Source organism: Alosa alosa, chromosome 20 (genome assembly GCF_017589495.1).
Source record: "Alosa alosa isolate M-15738 ecotype Scorff River chromosome 20, AALO_Geno_1.1, whole genome shotgun sequence".
Lineage (NCBI taxonomy): Eukaryota > Metazoa > Chordata > Actinopteri > Clupeiformes > Clupeidae > Alosa > Alosa alosa.
In genome coordinates, this window is record NC_063208.1 from 18,168,044 (window position 1) to 18,185,749 (window position 17,706).

The 17,706-nt window shown below is 42.5% G+C and overlaps 2 protein-coding genes across 7 annotated transcripts; one reads left to right on the plus strand and one right to left on the minus strand.

Moving 5' to 3' along the window:
* Positions 1-91: 91 nt before the first annotated feature.
* On the minus strand, positions 92-7,533 carry fam210aa (family with sequence similarity 210 member Aa). Of its 4 annotated transcripts, none has more exons than XM_048230184.1 (5): positions 7,406-7,533; positions 6,521-6,588; positions 5,856-6,274; positions 1,974-2,085; positions 92-1,706 (listed from the first exon to the last, which is right to left on the minus strand). In XM_048230184.1, exons 3-5 carry the CDS (start codon positions 6,236-6,238, stop codon positions 1,440-1,442), a joined length of 762 nt encoding a protein of 253 aa, XP_048086141.1. In that variant the 5' UTR covers positions 6,239-6,274; positions 6,521-6,588; positions 7,406-7,533; the 3' UTR covers positions 92-1,439. The 4 variants fall into 4 exon arrangements, with proteins under 4 accessions (XP_048086141.1, XP_048086138.1, XP_048086140.1 ...); XM_048230181.1 differs by lacking the exon at positions 7,406-7,533 and adding an exon at positions 7,014-7,161; XM_048230183.1 differs by lacking the exon at positions 7,406-7,533 and adding an exon at positions 6,672-6,918.
* rnmt (RNA (guanine-7-) methyltransferase) lies at positions 7,294-16,255 on the plus strand. Of its 3 annotated transcripts, none has more exons than XM_048230177.1 (11): positions 7,294-7,409; positions 8,116-8,402; positions 8,553-8,691; positions 8,910-9,032; positions 10,571-10,686; positions 11,055-11,236; positions 11,549-11,713; positions 12,320-12,437; positions 14,508-14,609; positions 15,116-15,149; positions 15,327-16,255. In XM_048230177.1, the coding sequence occupies exons 2-11, from the start codon at positions 8,205-8,207 to the stop codon at positions 15,362-15,364; spliced, it is 1,215 nt and encodes a 404-aa protein (XP_048086134.1). In that variant the 5' UTR covers positions 7,294-7,409; positions 8,116-8,204; the 3' UTR covers positions 15,365-16,255. The 3 variants fall into 3 exon arrangements, with proteins under 3 accessions (XP_048086134.1, XP_048086133.1, XP_048086132.1); XM_048230176.1 differs by lacking the exon at positions 7,294-7,409 and adding an exon at positions 7,542-7,614; XM_048230175.1 differs by lacking the exon at positions 7,294-7,409 and adding an exon at positions 7,554-7,723.
* The last annotated feature ends 1,451 nt before the right edge of the window (positions 16,256-17,706 follow it).

The window sequence follows — 17,706 nt, forward strand, 5'->3', positions numbered from 1 at the left end:
AAACCTGTGTCCAAAAGAGGCTGCTCTTTTCACAATCTCACCTGGCCCTGTGTGTCAGCCGTCATGCATCAAGAAAGAAAACCGTGGAAGCTTTTGTGCATCGTTAATCTTTATTTAGTCAGGACAGACCACATTCACCTGAACAGATCCCTGCATGGCAACGTGTCAGCTGTATGAAACACCTGGCTGGCCAGGCCAAATCGGCCATTCGATTTAAGCCACGGCTCATTCTCTCATAGGCAAACCAGCTGGGAGGGTTGTCATAAAAATGGTAAAACTGACTAAAATAAATAATTGATTTATTTGTAAGGATGTGGAGACAAAAATCATAAACACGGATATAGAAGGCTTAGAAATTGAAGGCTAGGTAAGAAATTGAAGGCTGGGTTGCCCTGACGACCTCAGTGAAACACCGTTTTGCCACAACTAAATTAACATTTGCACTCACAAGACTTTATATGGCATCACGGACAAACAGAGTACAATTTGGGCTATGAAAGTAAACATTTGGGCTGTCCATAGTTTAAACCCTGTTAGCAGAGAATAACTGTTACAGTAAAGAAAACAAAAAATCATTATTAAACATTTAATTGGTAAATTAAGTAATTTCATAGTAATTCTGTGGTAAATGGAAACTTACTGTAACTCTTTTATAGCATTTAAGAGATACGCAATCTTGTGACTACGGCACACAATTTACTTACACTAATTCAGTACATCTGAAGTTTAATTCTGCCTTATATTATTTTCATGAGTGAGAACAGGACACAAATGGAGATGGACTCAATGGTTCGGACCGTCACCGCACACAAGAAAAAAACGACACCACGGTCATCGCTTAAAGTGTGCAATATGTACCATCAAAACATGGGAACATCTCACACACACACATAAACACACAAGCTATTTTAATCATCTGGTTCCAGACATTAAGTCACTCTCTTAGCTTGTTAACAAACACAAATAATAATTCTCTGCCTTTCAAATATATCTGAGGACAATCGCACTTGTTGTCTGCTCAAGAACAGGAGATCTCTGAAAATGTGGTGTGAGCACCATAACAGACCTGTTTAAACACTACAGCTGAAGTGAATAGTGACCATGAAAGCACTTCCTATGAATGAGGGTGCAGGATTGGAGGGGGAGAGAGGGGCAATCTTATCAACATGACTTCTTAGAAGCACATGTAGCAATTCCTCATAACTAACTTCAATATTCTTTCCCAAATGTGCCAAGTGAGCAGCAGTTTTGCAGTAATGTGTCTGTGTGTGTTTGTGTGTGTGTGTGTGTGTGTGTGTGTGTGTGTATGTGGTTTGACTACTGATTATGTTGAGGCATCTGATTCAATTCAGTCTTTATAGTGCAAGGTTCTATAGCCTTCAGTCATTTTTTTTTTAGTATGGCCTTCCACAGACCAGCACAAGAAAAAAGACGGAGACCTACTCGGTTTTCTTACGAAAAGCCACTTTGTCTTTGGTCTCTTGCAGTCTCTCAGAGAACTTCTCCTTGGTTTCTTCCATCCGCTCGGAGAAGCGATCCTTGGTCTCCTCCATTTTCTCAGAGAACCTCTCTTTTGTTTCCTCCATCTTCTCCTGAAGGTACTCCTTGACAGGTGGAGGAGTGGACATGTAGCCTTGCATCCGCAGATACTTCACCGAGAGTGATGTTCCACCCAAAGTCACGGTGTATCTCGCTGGAGTGGCAATCTGCACCAGACATAGTAATCATTGAAAACATCAACACACAGACTGTAAGCCTTTTTTTCCTGCCACATCCAAAAAAAAAAAAACTAACATATTTCTCTCTGACACTGATGCTAAAAATAATTTTGAGCCAAGGTCACATGTGTTGGATAAACTCTTGGTTTGACGTTTGGTTTGGTTTGATTTGTGTTTACATTGCTGAGGACATCTGAGCCAGACCTATTATGGTTTGTTAACAAACCTCAGACTAGATGCCCAGGAATGCCTTACCTTGTACATTGCGTATGCAGTCAGAGCGTAGCCACTTTGAGAATTTTCTAGAAGTTTAACAAGCTTGTCGGGAAATCCGATATACTCCAGAAATGGCACTACATTCACTCCCCTGTGGATACACAACAAAGACAAAGATAAGAGGTAAATAGGCATGTAGCATTTCTTTATTCCTACATTGACACTTGTTCATAGATGTTTTTAGGATTGCATAACCACTTCCCAAAGACAGTGATAAATATTAAATATTTATTTATATATAATTTTTTCATATCCTGGCACTAAATCTCTTAGCCTTACCGAAGTTTGCATGATTCAAGACAAACATGTTTTCTATATTGTAGATTTTATCTGGCAATATTTGAGGTCTAAGTAAGTATAAGTATATATACTTTTTTGATCCTGTGAGGGAAATTTGGTCTCTGCATTTAACCCAATCGGTGAATTAGTGAAACACAAACAGCACACAGTGAACACACAGTGAGGTGTAGCACAAACTATTCCCGGTGCAGTGAGCTGCCTGCTACAACGGCGGCGCTCGGGGAGCAGTGAGGGGTTAGGTGCCTTGCTCAAGGGCACTTCAGCCACGGCCCACTGGTCGGGGCTCGAACCGGCAACAAGTTTGGCAACAAGTCCAGAGTGCTAACCAGTGGGCCACGGTTGCCCTAAGGTCTGTTACCACCAATGGATATGAACACATGGTAACACTTTACTTGACAGTATCGACATAAGAGTGACATGACACTGTCATGAACACATGACACTGTCATGACACATGAACCCTAACCCTAATCCTAACCTTTAACCCTAATCCTAACCCTTATCCTAACCCTAAACCTAATGCTAACCCTAACTTATTATGAAAAACCGAATGACACACAGAAGCGTCATGTCATAAATGTTTGACACGTTGTCACTTATGTCGACACTGTCAAGTAAAGTGTAACCGAACACATAAATAAATCAAGGTGTAGTGGAATATTTTGGTCATTTTCATAGGACCAAAATGGTGTGTGGAGTACGTAGTAGGGACATAAAAAATGTACGCCAAGTAACCATACATGAAGATATAAAGAGTTTGGTTCCAAAACGCTATATATCTCCATTTTTGAAATATTTAATTGTGTATCTCTATTTGTTAGTTTAATATTTAATTGTGTATCTCTATTTGTTAGTTTGGATTGAGTAACGATAATTCAAATAACAATAACTCAATTACAGTTCCACTAAAATTACTTGGAAAACAAAATAAATAAAAAAATATTTCATGAAAATTCATTAAAATGGAGGATATAGCATTTTGGAACCAAACTCTTCATATTTACACATACATTTTCATGTTCCTACTGGCTATCCAAACATACAATTCTGGTCCTATGAAAAATGCTAACACGCCTAGTTTTAGTCTTATATTTTCATAACCATTTGTGGTAAAGATGTCAAATATTAACTGACATAATCACTGACACAATGACCATATGGGTGAATCATAATGAGTTTCTAACTCAACATCACTCTTGTTTAGCAATTTTAAAAGTATATTTTTTTGGCCTTTTTATGACTTTAATGATAGTGACAGTGGAGAGTGACAGGAAGCGAATGGGAGAGAGAGCAGGGGTGGGATCCGGAAAGGACCACGGGGCAGGAATCGAACCCGGGTCGCCGGCGTACGGGGCAGGTGCCCCACCCAGTTGCGCCACAGCTGGGGCCATTGTTTTGCAATTTTTTATTTTTTTCAAAAGGTATGGTTAGGTCATACTGAGAACATGTTTGCCTTGTATCCTTTAAAGTGGTGAGGCTTGGGACAGTATTTGTCAATATATTAATGTCCAAACACTGCTTCTCAGATTTGTAAAAATATAAAGTGCTGAAGAAAAAAAAGGAACTAAACAGAAATTTTATATTACAAAATTGGTGTTGGAACCCATTCGTGATGTGATTTATGGGAACAAAATCAGAGATACCGTGCTGCAACGACCTTATCTGATCTGACATGAAATGACCCATTAGGTGCAGGAAACTATTTAGAATGCTTTACTCAGGCACTGATAAAATAGTTGCTGCCACAAAACAATATACAGATTTGCCTGAAAGCATCTCTTGAAGGCTCTTAAGTGGAGTGTAAATAAGGTGTAAATGGAATTGGATTGGCTACCTCTACTGCTATTCAAAAATGTGTCATACACCTGTAGAGTGAGGGCCTGTCCACCCGGAGACGCTTTTTAGGTTAAACGCAGAGGTTTTGCTTCGTCTTGGCCGAGCGTCCAAACGAATCCTGTAAACGCAATGGATTTCCAGAGAACTAACAACTAATTTCCTGGCAACTTATTTATATGGAACTGAAGTACCTCTGCAATCCCATTCATCGTGTAGCCTTCCATTATTTAAGCTGACTGTGGGCGTGGTAGCATAGTGGTTAAGGAGTTGGACTAGCATGCACTAGCCAGAAAAGTTGTGGGTTCAATTCCTGGCTTCCACTGTTGTGCCCTTGTATAGTATAAGTATATATACTCTTTTGATCCTGTGAGGGAAATTTAGTCTCTGCATTTATCCCAATCCCAATGAATTAGTGAAACACACACAGCACACAGTGAACACACAGTGAGGTAAAGCACACACTAACCCGGAGCAGTGAGCTGCCTGCTACGGCGGCGCTCGGGGAGCAGTGAGGGGTTAGGTGCCTTGCTCAAAGGCACTTCAGCCGTGGATGTGGGCATGGGAGAGCAGTGCTCAACCACTTCCCCCGCCCACATTTTTCCTACTGGGTCGGGGATCGAAACCGGCAACCCTTCGGTTACAAGCCCGAAGCCTTAACCAGTAGGCCACAGCTGCCCTGAGCAAGGCACTTAACCCCGAGTTGCTCTGGGAAACAATGGCCCTTGTACAGTAGTATAAATGTCATGTGTAAGTCGCTTCGGATAAAAAAAAGCGCCTGGGTCCATCACACTTTTGGACTGCATCGGCACAGATTTTAATGAAATTTGGACATGTAAGAAAGCCATGAAACTGAAATTGCATGTGTTTTGGATCAATATTAAGGGAGATTTGGCCTAATGAAGTTTGAATAAATTAAGGGGGGGGGACTATGACTTTGACTTAATGTATTCCCTCAATTTCCACCGTTGTGCCCTTGAGCAAGGCACTAAACCCAGAGTTGCTCTGGGGACAATGGCCCTTGTAATATAATTGACATGTGTAAATAAGTTGCATTGGATAAAAAAAAAATGAATAAATGACTGTGATATAATGTATTGTGATGAAGTTGGAGCTATTACGCCAATCTGTCCTCCTTATAATATCACAGCTTTTACTGATAGGTTTACGTCTATGCTTAGTTACATAACAACCCCAGAGTGGCACCATTTATCGCAGCATAGGAAGTTAGGCCCCATAATAATAAACTTGAGCTGTCTAGAGGATTTGCTTTGACGAAAGTGTGCATTCTCAGGAAATAATTAGCTCCTCCTGTCTTCCGTTACTTTCTGAGCTTTATTCTAATTCTGGGGTCACATTCACAGCAATAAGTTCCTGTCGCATCTTCCCAGACAGTTGTGTTTTTCAAGCCTGTCTGCCCCAGATAAGCCCTGACACGATTACGGAGTCAACTTTCCACACTGTGCCAGTTACTGTATGTCACCACGCACTCAAGAAAGACATGAACAGATGAAAAAAGCCAATTAGCTACTTAAGGCCTTAGGTATCAAGAGACAGGTGAACGTTGCCTATTCACTGCCACGGCAAAGCTGTTAGGGCGTCACAATAGTCAAAGTAAAAGACAAAGCATGCTTTCTCCAAAACAGGCTCTTGTCAACTCTGAGATTAGCAATAAACCGCCTAGACTGCTTGACCCCCTTTTCTGATGGTACACAGGATCCTACTTACTTCATGGCAGCATAGTAGAATGTCCCGAACCACACAGAGGACGTCAGCAGGTGCACAGGTATCATCACCTTGCCGTACTGCTTGAAGGTCCTCTTGAACCTCTGCACCAAGCCCATGGACTTGTCATGCAGGGGGTCTGGTTCTGGTTCTGGCTCCTGCTGTTCGGGGGGTTTCTGTGGCTGCTCGGCCCCACCCGAGCTGGCTTTCTGCGGGGCTAAAGTCCAGGCCGCCGCTGTCGTGTTTACATAGCGAGGGCTGCAGATCAGCCTGGGAGGGACCCGGGGTCTGGTCAGGGATCTGCTGGCCCAGGATGGAGGCCCTAGGAGCAGGCGGTGCAGGGCAGCAGCCCGCGTCATAGCTCTAGTGCACAAGAACCTCTGCATTCTCTCCACCTGCTATTGCCTCGTCCGGTCTCGGCCCTGGCCAAATCAAAAACCGAGCATGGCCAGTTACAGCCCACATGTGGCATGGGTGCTATATGTTTCATTCACAGTAACTGAAGTAAGATTGGCAAGGAAACTAGGTCATCATAGAACTGTTAAATAAGGCTTATTTTTTGCCAAAATCAAAAGGATAAAAGAAACTCTTAAAAGTACTTTTCAAGCAATGATTCATATAAACAATGCAAAAACATCATCACAGTCAATGCATTTGAGTATCCATACCTTATAAACTTATGACTCAAAGATGTTTCAGAAGTTGGAAATGCGTCATCCTATGCGAGGGTTTTATCCTGCCGGACACAAGCAAACAGGAAAACTACAGTAAATTTAAGCATTCTGACTTTCGAGGAAAGAGTTACTTGCCTATTCTTACCTAAAATAGCTTAATAAGACATCCGCGCCAAATCATAACTGTAACTTCCAGCAAATAAACCAAACAACTCTACAACATGTCTGTCAAGGCTGACTATGTCTGGCTGATCAGAAAAACAACACTTAGCCAAACAAACCAAGCTAGTCTGACCCTTGCCAAAATACTGACGACAGACAAGCGACGAACGTCAAACGCTGGGTGGCCTTAAACCTGGATCTGTCATTTAGCTGACTAACGCTACCGATACAAACTAGCAATAGCTGGGCGATTAAACGACCACCGATACTTTGGCTATCAACTGGCTACGAAAAATAAACAAAATAATATCTTAACAACACATACGTGCATGAAATTAACATGCTAGGGCGGTCATTCCATTGCGGCAAACTCAAAATAACTACAGGCCATGTCCTTCTGTCATTCGAGAATTCCACACAGGACGCGAACTTATTACACATGGACCTAGGACACCCAGTGCAGATATGGAGATGTAGTGTATTTTCATCCGGAGTTTGATTGTTCGCCTTATTGCCCCACATTGTACAACTACATCTCCCAGCTGGCTTCTCAAAATGGAGACGGTAGAGCGTCTACGGCATGATCTCTGTCTATGCATGATCTACGCATGGTCACGCTCTGCTTGTGGTGTGCAAAATCTACAACTCAAACAAATCTGTCACAACACGAACAGCTGTAATTGAGTTTATAAATTGGACATATTTCAATGAATTGACCTTGGTATGTTCTGGTTGGTATCCATATGCTTTCCACCGCGACGCACGTCTTCTTTTATTTTTCTGTGTGAACATCCAAGCCAACAGAGGGAGCAAGCTTTACATCCAGTGTCTTAGAATATGCCAACAAATACGCAACAAGACTGAACTCTCCGCTCTAACGTGGGATGCGTAATGGCGGAAAACTCAAGTTGTTAGCTACGAACCCAGTATGTGAGATTAATGCTTTTATAGATAACATACACCATGCAGTGCGAACACCGATTGCGTGTACTGTTTACCCATAAGCAGCGCTGTGTACACTGTCTGTACATGATGGTAACATTGTGCTTGCTACTACGGATGCTGTAACAAATGTAGTTACTCATAGGTCAGCTGCATAACGTGACAGGTTGCTTTCTGTTTGGTCAATTTCAGACGGCAAACTTACATCTTTGTTGACGGTCTGTCACTCCAGCCGTTTATCTATCTTAGTGACCAAACATTTCTCAACCCTGTGTTTGATTTTAGAAGTACTGTGACGTTAATTACCTGAAGCGATACTGTCCAAATGTTTCCTAATATCCTTGTGTAGTGAATAATTTTGGATTGCAAGAATTTCTATGCATTTGTTTTATCCTCAGGGCCAGGATATGTAATCACGTGAAATAGCTGTAAAGAACCCGACGAGATATATGAAGCATTTCATTTTGATTCTCATTCCTATTCAGGAAACTCTGCTAAAGTAAAAAAGAAGACTTCTCTTAACCCCAACCATTAACCAAGGCGGATACATCTACATTAGTTCAAAAAAGCAGAAATGGAACAGTTATCAGACGCTGATCAGTGTGCAGTTGAGGAACTTTCCAAGCCATCAGAAGCAGAAGGCAGTGGCAATGGATCATGCACATCCACCGAGGGCACCGCAGGTGACCCCAGCATCAAACAGTCACCTTTGGGCAAAAGAAAGCGACCTCAGGAGGAAGAGGATGATGAGGAATCCCCCTCAAAGAAACTGGTAGGAAATGGATTTCTTTCCTTGTAAGCAAAGGCCAAGGTAGTCCTCAGTACTGGGGCGAAACATACTGCATGGTCAGTTTTTATTTAATATTAACTAACATTTTTTTCCTTCTCTTTCATTCCTGTCCTTTTTCGCTCTATTCTGAAGGTCACAGAGGAGGGGCATCACAGCAAGAAAGTGGCTTCCCACTATAACTCGCTGCAGGAGTGTGGTTTAGCCGAGCGAAGTAGGAGCAGAATTGTCCACATGCGGAACTTCAACAACTGGCTGAAGAGTGTCCTCATAGGTGAGATGGACAGTTTGTGTGAAGTCCAACAGTTACAATTTCAAATCTAAGCTGTCATGAGCCTATATTCAGACACCCATCTGAATCAGTTTAGTCACCGCAGCTGCTGTTCTGGGGCGATCTATCTGAGTGCATCTCTCAGTCTAAACTGCTTTAATCAATGCCCACTGGCTGTCCCTGTCAGCTTAATGTCGTCTGTCTGTGTACTTCTCCATCAGGTGAGATCCTGGATAAGGTGCGTCAGCGCCAGAGAGAGGTGTCTGTGCTGGACCTGGGCTGTGGGAAAGGAGGAGACCTTCTCAAGTGGAGGAAGGGCCACATCAACCGACTCGTCTGTGCAGGTAACATTACAGCAGAACGTTGAACTTGCCTCTCCGTCACTCTACTGCTGCCTCTGTGTCTCTCGTTGTGGCAAAGTTTTGAATTTGGTCTGTTCGTCCAACATCTGCCAGACAGTGACTCTTAGAGATGTGCTGTAGTGGGGTAATTTAAAATGGGTATTAATACTTATGTAATCATGTGCTCTGCTGGTCCTTTACTGACTGGTGCTCAGGACGATGTGATTCATAGGGAGTGCCAAATGATGGTTAGATATAATTATGATAACCTGTAATTTTACCAAGTTAACTTTGGTATACACTTCACTTGGAAGTAATTATACTGCATTTGTTGGAGGGTTGTGACTGGATGGTCATTCAGACAATGGTCTTTGATAATCCCATGGAATCTGGTGAAGGTGTCCAGAATGAGATTGTATGAAGATGGTGTTGCATTTTTGACCTGGCAAAATGTACTTGTGTTACTAGCAAAATGTTGCTTGGTATTTGCACAGAAGGTCGGGCAGTGATCCGAGTATTGTCCAGTACTATAGTAGTATGAGCTGTTTACATTGACCTTTTTCAAAGCAGTTACATCATTATTCTTCTGGATATAAGGCACAGGAACACAGGAATTGTATGTGATTTTTTACATAGATCTCCTGTTTCTCAAAGTCACCGAGTACTGTTAATACAAAATAATACATTTAAAACAAAATTGTTGTTAGTTAGCTGGAGTTGCTGAATATGGGGGCTCACAGACATGCCCCCAGAGTGTAGCGCTGTAGCTGCCTGGCTGCTTTAGCTGTTGGAACTAGCAACTTGAGCTAGGTAAAACAGATTGTTTTCATTTTTTTTAATACCGACAGTACTCGGTGACCTCGAGAAACAGATCTATATGAAAAATTGCCAGATTTCTCCTTTAACATAAATATCATCTGCACTTTCTCTACACAACACAGAAATGTCCTAAATATCCGTAACCAAATATCTCTGGGCTAAGATAAATCCATTCTGATCACAAAGGCATCCACACTTCTAAATACAAATTCAAATACAATATCAAGTGTCAATGGACAGTTTCAGATTTGGAATGTTTGAATACCTCTCAATGTTGTACTCCTCTGTCTGCCTGTCTCCAACTTTGTCTGTAACCCATCAAACATTACAATATCAATACCAGGTATTAAGGCATTGGAACACTTTTGAGTTTTAAAAGTCCTCACTTTCTCAAGGCCCTAGTTTTTGTACCTCACAAATAGGTGCTTTCTAGAAAAGAGCTGAGTAATACCAGTGGGTAGGGGTATTGACCAATACAAAAAGGCATACACTAGCTATGTCTAGACAGCCCTGTAGAGTTTTACTTGAGAAATGAATGCATTGAATAGTGTTAAGGTCATTCTGCATTTTGGACAGATTTTTTGTAATCTTCTTTTGTCGCTGTCGTGTCCTTCATGATTCGCGCAAAACACCTTAGCATTCCTCTGTTTCAGAACTTGGTTTGTTCGGGGGACACTGCAAGTGCTGTTGAGATGGATGTGTGACGTGTTTGTGTTCAACAGACATAGCAGCTGTGTCGGTGGAACAGTGTCAGCAGCGCTACAATGACATGAGGAGGAAGTGTCACCCCAATGAGCGAATATTCTCCGCCGAGTTCATCACAGCCGACTGCACCAAGGTGAACACCCACCCACACACACACATATATACACACACACACGTAACAGAAATGTGTAGATGCACATAACTGTCTTGCACACATGTACATACACCTACGCAGACAGAAGCACAGTGCCTGTCTGATTAACACATGTGGGTTGAAATCACTTTAATCCACCCACTGAGTGTCAAGTGTGTACGTGTGGGGACTTTTTTCATTTGATTATATGTCTCCACCCACTTCACGAGCCACTAAGGCATGAAAATATAAACGCTATCATCATTAATAACTATTGCTACTCTCACTGAGATGGAACACACACCCATACTCACACACACACTCACTTTTATGCCAACGTTTCTGCTAATAACAAAGTCTTTGTTCAGGAGCTGCTGTCAGAGAAGCTGTCGGATGAGAGTCTTCAGTTTGATGTGTGTAGCTGTCAGTTTGTGTACCACTACTCATTTGAGACCCAGGAGCAAGCTAACACCATGATGCGCAATGCCTGTGAGAGGCTCCGGCCCGGGGGCTTCTTCATCGGCACCACACCCGACGCCTATGAATTGGTGTAAGTACGCTCGCTCCGTCCAAACTGAATGTCTTTGACGTGGGGACAAAACAAGGCTTTTGAGGACCTCGCTTTTGGAAACACTGATTGATATTTTTTCACCATTTTATGGACCAAACAACTGTCAAGAAAATACAGATTAATCCATTATTAAAAGTGCTAGTTGTAGTCCTAGATGCCTGTTTCTTGTCATGTAGTTCAAGGGCTTGGCATGATAAAAAAAAAACATGTTTAGAGGATAACACATTCAGAAGTTATGTATTAAGTTATGTACTGTAATGTTGTTTTTCTTGTTTGTTTTATTCTATTCAGAAAGCGTTTAGAAACATCCGACACCAACTCGTTCGGGAACGAGGTATACAGAGTCACTTTCCAGAAGAAAGGAGACTACCCTCTCTTTGGCTGCCAGTATGACTTCAATCTGGAGGGTGTGGTTGATGTCCCAGAGTTCCTTGTCTATTTCCCAATGTTCGAAGAGTGAGTGTTGACATAGTAATATTTATTTGTACATTTCTACCCAGTTTTAGCCTGGTGAGCCAGACCCACATTAAAATGTAGGGTCTGGGCACTCACCGTTCGCAGTGCTCAGTCTGCTGGGGCGGGATAATCAGTTGTCTTTCAAATTCCCTCTGCACGCAATAGGATATTTGTTTTCAAGTAGCAGGGAATTCAAGCCAAACCGTTGCAACTCTGCCATCAATCATTATGTTAAGCCCACCAGACGACTCTATACACAATTTCAATGACCTAATTTAAGTTTCGATTTCTGGATCTCACAAGCCAACGGAGAGTTGCCAGACTAGCCCTGGCAGCAAATGTAATAAAACATCTAGATTTCTAGGCTAACCCAGTTCCTCTTGTGAGAATAAACTGCACATATTTACCAGCAGAGGGCACAATAATCTAAAAAGTCACTTCTCAATGACTTATCAGTTATTCACAGCCTCAAGCAAGGAAATAACTACAGTGAACTTAGAACACTTGCCAAAATATCCCCAGGCAGTCTAGCCTCAAAGCACATGTGATTGTTTAAGTATGCACTGACTTGTTAGTGACCTTGTTAATTCACAATCCCTGTTTCAGGATGGCAAAGAAGTACAACATGAGGCTAGTGTACAAGAAGACCTTCCATGAGTTTTTCCAAGAGAAAATTCAGAACGAGCAGAATAAATCCCTGATGCAGAGGATGGGATCACTGGAGGTTAGTTCTACACACAAACCCACATACACACACTCTCTCTCACACACACACACACACACACACACACACACACTCTCTACTTACACTGTAACTCACTCTCACAGTCTCAATCACACACTCACTCTCTCACTCAAACACTGCTGTGTATTATCTGAATTTGGAAGTCAAACCATTCTTCATTCTCTAGCTTCTACACCTGATAAGTTGTGCTTGCTGGGACACCAACTTCTGTAAACAGCTTCAGCCCTTTTATCCTTTGAAAGCCTCCCTTTGAGCAGTGATGGTTGACATGCCTCTGGGAGTGTTCGGTCACCAGCTACTGATGTTGGCTCTGTATAATCTTGCACAGCACACAAATACATACACTCACACACACAGAAAGGAGTCACTAATTAACAATCAACAGACACTTGAAAGAGAAAAACCTGTGTCTACCTTCACCCTCACACCACGTTAGAGGATGTTCTGATTGAGGTGCAAGTCTTGCCAGTAAACGAGGTTGGACAGATTGACTAAAGTATGAAGAATTCTCATTGATTGTGTTAATGGCTGCCAACAAATCAGTCAAATCACCACGCAACATGATCTCAATACACTTTGAATTATCCAATGATTAAATATAAAGTCTGTAATTGGTTAAATAATACCCAGTGTTTGGAAGTGATAATGCGCAAAACGTCCATTGGGTGATAAAAAAAAAGTTTTAAAAAAGAACTTTGAGTGCCTTCCTTTATTCATAGTTTATTTGTTCAAGTGATGAGTCAGCATGTCTCTGGGTTGGCGATGATGGTGAAGGCTCAATGCGGATGGTGGACTGATTGGTGTTCCAAAAACCAACCTGGCAACCCTCTGGCCTCCAAAAGAGCCTCATGGTCTTCCAGCAGAGCTCTGGAAGTACAGATCACTCTTAAGCAATCTCGCTGACGCTGACGAGAGTCCAGTCGTGCCGGTGCAGCCCTGAGATTTTTCAGACCAGAAATTGTAAGGACTGTGCAGATCAGCAGCTTTGAGGGAGATTTGTCGCTACCAGAAGTCCAGAGTTTCGGCACCAGTCATGCTTGGTCTTGTAGCCTGACGAGCCAGACTCACATTAAAAATGTAGGGTCTGGGGACTCACCATTCGCAGGGCTCAGTCCGAGGGGCAGGATAATCGGTTGTCTTTCAAATTCCCTCTGCACGCAATAGGACTGCGCTACAACTCTTGAGTCCCATGCGTTTTCCCACCAGTGGAGCTAGTTGGCTAGTTCAAACTTTTGCCAACTTAAAAAAAGCTTAACTAGTGTCACACTGTTCGCCAACAGCAACATCCACCTTCTTTGTTTTCAAGTAGCAGGGAATTCAGGCCGAACCGTTTCAACTCTGCCATCAATCATTATGTTAAGCCTGTCTAACGACTATACACAAAGTTTAATTTTTCCAGCTCGCAAGCCAACAAAGTTGCTAGACTAGCCGGGCAGCAAATTAAATTTGCTGCCACTAGGGTGCGTCTAGATTTCTAGGCTAGCAGTCTTGGGATCAGATGCTGGAATGACAAGTTGCAGGTTAGCAGCTTAATGGACCTCTGATAGCATCAGATGCTGGAGATATGGTGCAGCTCTGTGAAAGTGAGGCTTTTCACACCATCAGTAGCTAGGCGAGGCGGTGGTGTTCATGAAGCCTTGGTAGCTTGGCTGTAGGCTGCCTCATCCATGGAAATCTCCAGTGAAGTATCCAACCACCAGTATTAGATTGCCAGGTGTGCTAACATCAGTACGTATGATGGATGCCGTGTTACCGTTAATGTTCTCAATAGGCTGACATTCCATGTTAACCATGTTCCATGTTAATGACAGCAAAAGAAGCAAAAGAAAAGCACTACCTAAGGCAGTATCACCTAACTACTCCATTACATGTGAAATATAAAGGAAAATGTAAATAATAGATGATTCATGTTCCAAATGATGAAAAAACAAAAACAATCTAGATTGAGCCGTGTCCATGTTTGTAGGTACTTGTGGTCTCACAGTGACTTAGAAGTACTTCTATCTATTTTTTCCCCTTATCTCTCTTTCTTTTCTTTTATTATTATAGCAATACCCAGGTGGTGATGGGGGTAAGCTGGCTTCTGATAGGCCAGAGGAGTATGAGCACGCCAAGATGCACTCTGAACAAGAAAACACCAGAATGCCACTGGTAGGGTGATGTAGTGCTGTAGCAACAGTATACCTAGGCCATACTTGGTTTTACACAAGCACATCGCTTTGTATGTAATTACTGTTCATTATTGGCCTTGAGAATAAAAGTAACAAAAGTGTGTGTCTAGACATTTTTCAAATGGACATTTTCAAATGGCATGCTGCTTTTTGTCCATTATTCATTACTTTGTCTGCCTGAGTTATAATGGAGAAAAAGCATGGCATTAACAGTGTAAGCACAGTAGGTATCATTGGCTAATCTGTGAGTTTGTGGACTTCCAGAGAAGAAGGACATGATGCCTAAAAGCTGTTTGATGATTTTGAACTTAGATTTTGTGTGACTGAGAACCTTTTCTCAATGGATAATGGCATTTCTTTAAATAATGCATTATCTGTGTGGGGGGTCCTGAAGGGCTTAGGTAGTGGATGAAAATTAGAACTTTTATTGTGGTGACCTAATAATAATCCATTAGATGTGATGCCAATTTCTCCTTTTCTTCACAGGGAACTTTGAGCAAGTCTGAATGGGAGGCCACAAGTAAGAAACAAATCACTGTACCTGTTCACATTCAGTCATGTAGTTCTTTAGCTGCTTGAACCACTCTTTACATGTTTTAGCCCAAAGGAAAAGATCATCTGACTAACATCAGACTAATCCTTTTTTTTCTTTGTTCTCCACTCACATGTGCTTTCTTTCTCACTATGTTGTTTTCAGGCATATACCTGGTGTTTGTGTTTGAGAAAATGTCCTGAAAATGGAAGAGCTCGACAAGTGGATGATGCAAGAGGACTGTACTGATTGAATTTTTCTTTTCTTTTAAAAAAAGCAGCAACTTTTCTCTTTTCTTCTTTAGTTGATGTATTTGGCTTGTACAAAGATTGTCTGCACAGTGTTTACCTCGAAGAGATGGGGTCAAAAACATTTTTGTACGAAAGCCATTGTTTTTTTGTGTTTTGGATTATGGTTAAGATCATGACATACCTCAAATGACGATAAATAGCAAATATACTGTATATGTAACCTTCGCATGTGTATGGCATATGACACACACACACACACACACACACACACACACACACACACACACACACACAAAAATCACACAAAATGTAACTCCTTTGAGCACCTCTATGCTACCAACATCAATGCTGTGAGTCATGTTCAGCTGATGCTCAAAGACGTAGCAAAAATCTTTTGAAATCGTTACTGATTGCGCAGTACGCGCTCTGGGCACGCCACATTAAAATCAAAGCAAACCTATATGCTTTGTTGCGCATCAGCAAATGGTAAACACACAACGTGGTGGAGTGTGAGCTGCCCTCGGCCATTTATCTCATGGTATCTCATGACCGAGTGCATTTTCCATGGTCATCATGAAGTGGCCCGTCTTCGTCAGAGCCACATATTTGTTTTCTATGTCAGGACATACACGAGATTGTGAATAAGAAACATGTCTGGGCTTCATTTCAAAGGATGTGTTTGATGCCTCTAATGTGTTAGTTGTTTTCCAGGGTTTATTGACTGTATGTATGTGGGAAGTGGGATGACCTTGCTAACAGGTAAATTCAAAAACAGTGTTTTGTAGATGTACGTCATTAGACTGTCAAGATCCAATTAAATGACTAATGCCATTTAATACACCAGCCACATGTTCTCTGAGCAGTTTCTTGTTTCAGAAGTCTCCTGTGCATCACCAGGTAGTCACTTGCTCAACATAGTGATTTTCTTCATCTGTACTGGCCTGTTCAAATAGACTTCAGGAGACGAGGCCCTTGCCTGGTATTAAGGCTAATATCCACCCAAGCTCCACTCATCAGTTAGGCTTGAAATAGGTGCCTTGGGGCTTTGGCGCAAGCATTGATGTTTTACCTTCAGTTCCCTGAGCACAAAATCAATACTTGCTAATCTGTTGTGCCCAATGAATTTGCTCTCAAGGAATTGATGAGGGAACATTATTGATAATGGTGATGATGGAATGACAAAGGCACGAACGTGTTATAGTTAGGTCTGTATATTCTGAACCTACCTGGTCGCCACAATCCCATCCCTGAGTAACAATGCTAAGGTTAGCTTGGACAAACTCATTTGTTTGTGTGGTCGATAAGAGTGCTCCACAGCTTTGTAGGCTGTGTGATTAGCAAGAAGTAAATAAACCAGCCTGCGCCACGGAGCTGTGAGAACAACACCTCTCTGCTAAATGACCTGAACAGTTTTTTCGCCCGTTTTGAAGCACAAAATGACACTCACCCACAGAAAACCCCACCCCCCCGACCAACCCCTGTACCTGTCCTCTGCCAGCGTGAAGAGGACACTAGCCACCATTAACCCACGCAAAGCAGCAGGCCCAGACAACATACCAGGCCGAGTGTTGAAGGACTGTGCAGAAGAGCTGAAGGATGTTTTTACAGACATTTTCAACACCTCTCTGGAGCAAGCAGTCATCCCATCACTTTTCAAAGCTGCCACCATCATACCCATGCCAAAGAAATCATCACCATCATGCTTCAATGACTACCGTCCTGTAGCACTCACGCCCATATCATGAAGTGCTTCGAACGGCTAGTCATGTCACACATCAAAGCCACCCTACCCCCCACCCTGGACCCCTTCCCGTTTGCATACCGAGCCAAACGATCCACGGAGGATGCAATCTGCTCTGCCCTCCATCCAGCCCTCACCCACTTGGATAATAAAGACTCATATGTGAGAATGCTGTTCATAGACTTCAGTTCAGCATTCAATACCATAATACCACAACAACTCATCAGCAAACTGGACAAGCTAGGATTCAGCACCTCCCTCTGCAACTGGCTGCTGGACTTCCTGTTGCAGAGACCACAAGCAGTACGTGTCGGGAACAACACCTCAAGCACTCTGACCCTGAGCACGGGGGCCCGCAAGGGTGTGTGTGCTCAGCCCCTGCTCTTCACATGACTGTACAACCACTCACAGCTCCAACCATCTGGTGAAGTTTGGGACAACACAACACTGGTGGGCCTCATCACTAAGGGCTGCATGAGGCTCACTACAGAGAAGAAGTAGACCTGCTGGCCAAATGGTGCAAAGACAACAACCTCCTGCTGAATGTCAGCAA

Excerpts from the sequence above, each read along its gene's own strand:
- rnmt (XM_048230177.1), top strand. The coding sequence starts at position 8,205 with ATGGAACAGTTATCAGACGCTGATCAGTGTGCAGTTGAGGAACTTTCC. Across the intron at positions 8,692-8,909 it reads GCTGAAGAGTGTCCTCATAG|GTGAGATCCTGGATAAGGTG; the intron begins GTGAGATGGACA and ends CTTCTCCATCAG. Across the intron at positions 12,438-14,507 it reads AGAGGATGGGATCACTGGAG|CAATACCCAGGTGGTGATGG; the intron begins GTTAGTTCTACA and ends TTATTATTATAG.
- fam210aa (XM_048230184.1), bottom strand. The coding sequence starts at position 6,238 with ATGCAGAGGTTCTTGTGCACTAGAGCTATGACGCGGGCTGCTGCCCTG. Across the intron at positions 2,086-5,855 it reads TTCTACTATGCTGCCATGAA|GGGAGTGAATGTAGTGCCAT; the intron begins GTAAGTAGGATC and ends GTGTATCCACAG. Across the intron at positions 1,707-1,973 it reads CTGCATACGCAATGTACAAG|ATTGCCACTCCAGCGAGATA; the intron begins GTAAGGCATTCC and ends TGTCTGGTGCAG.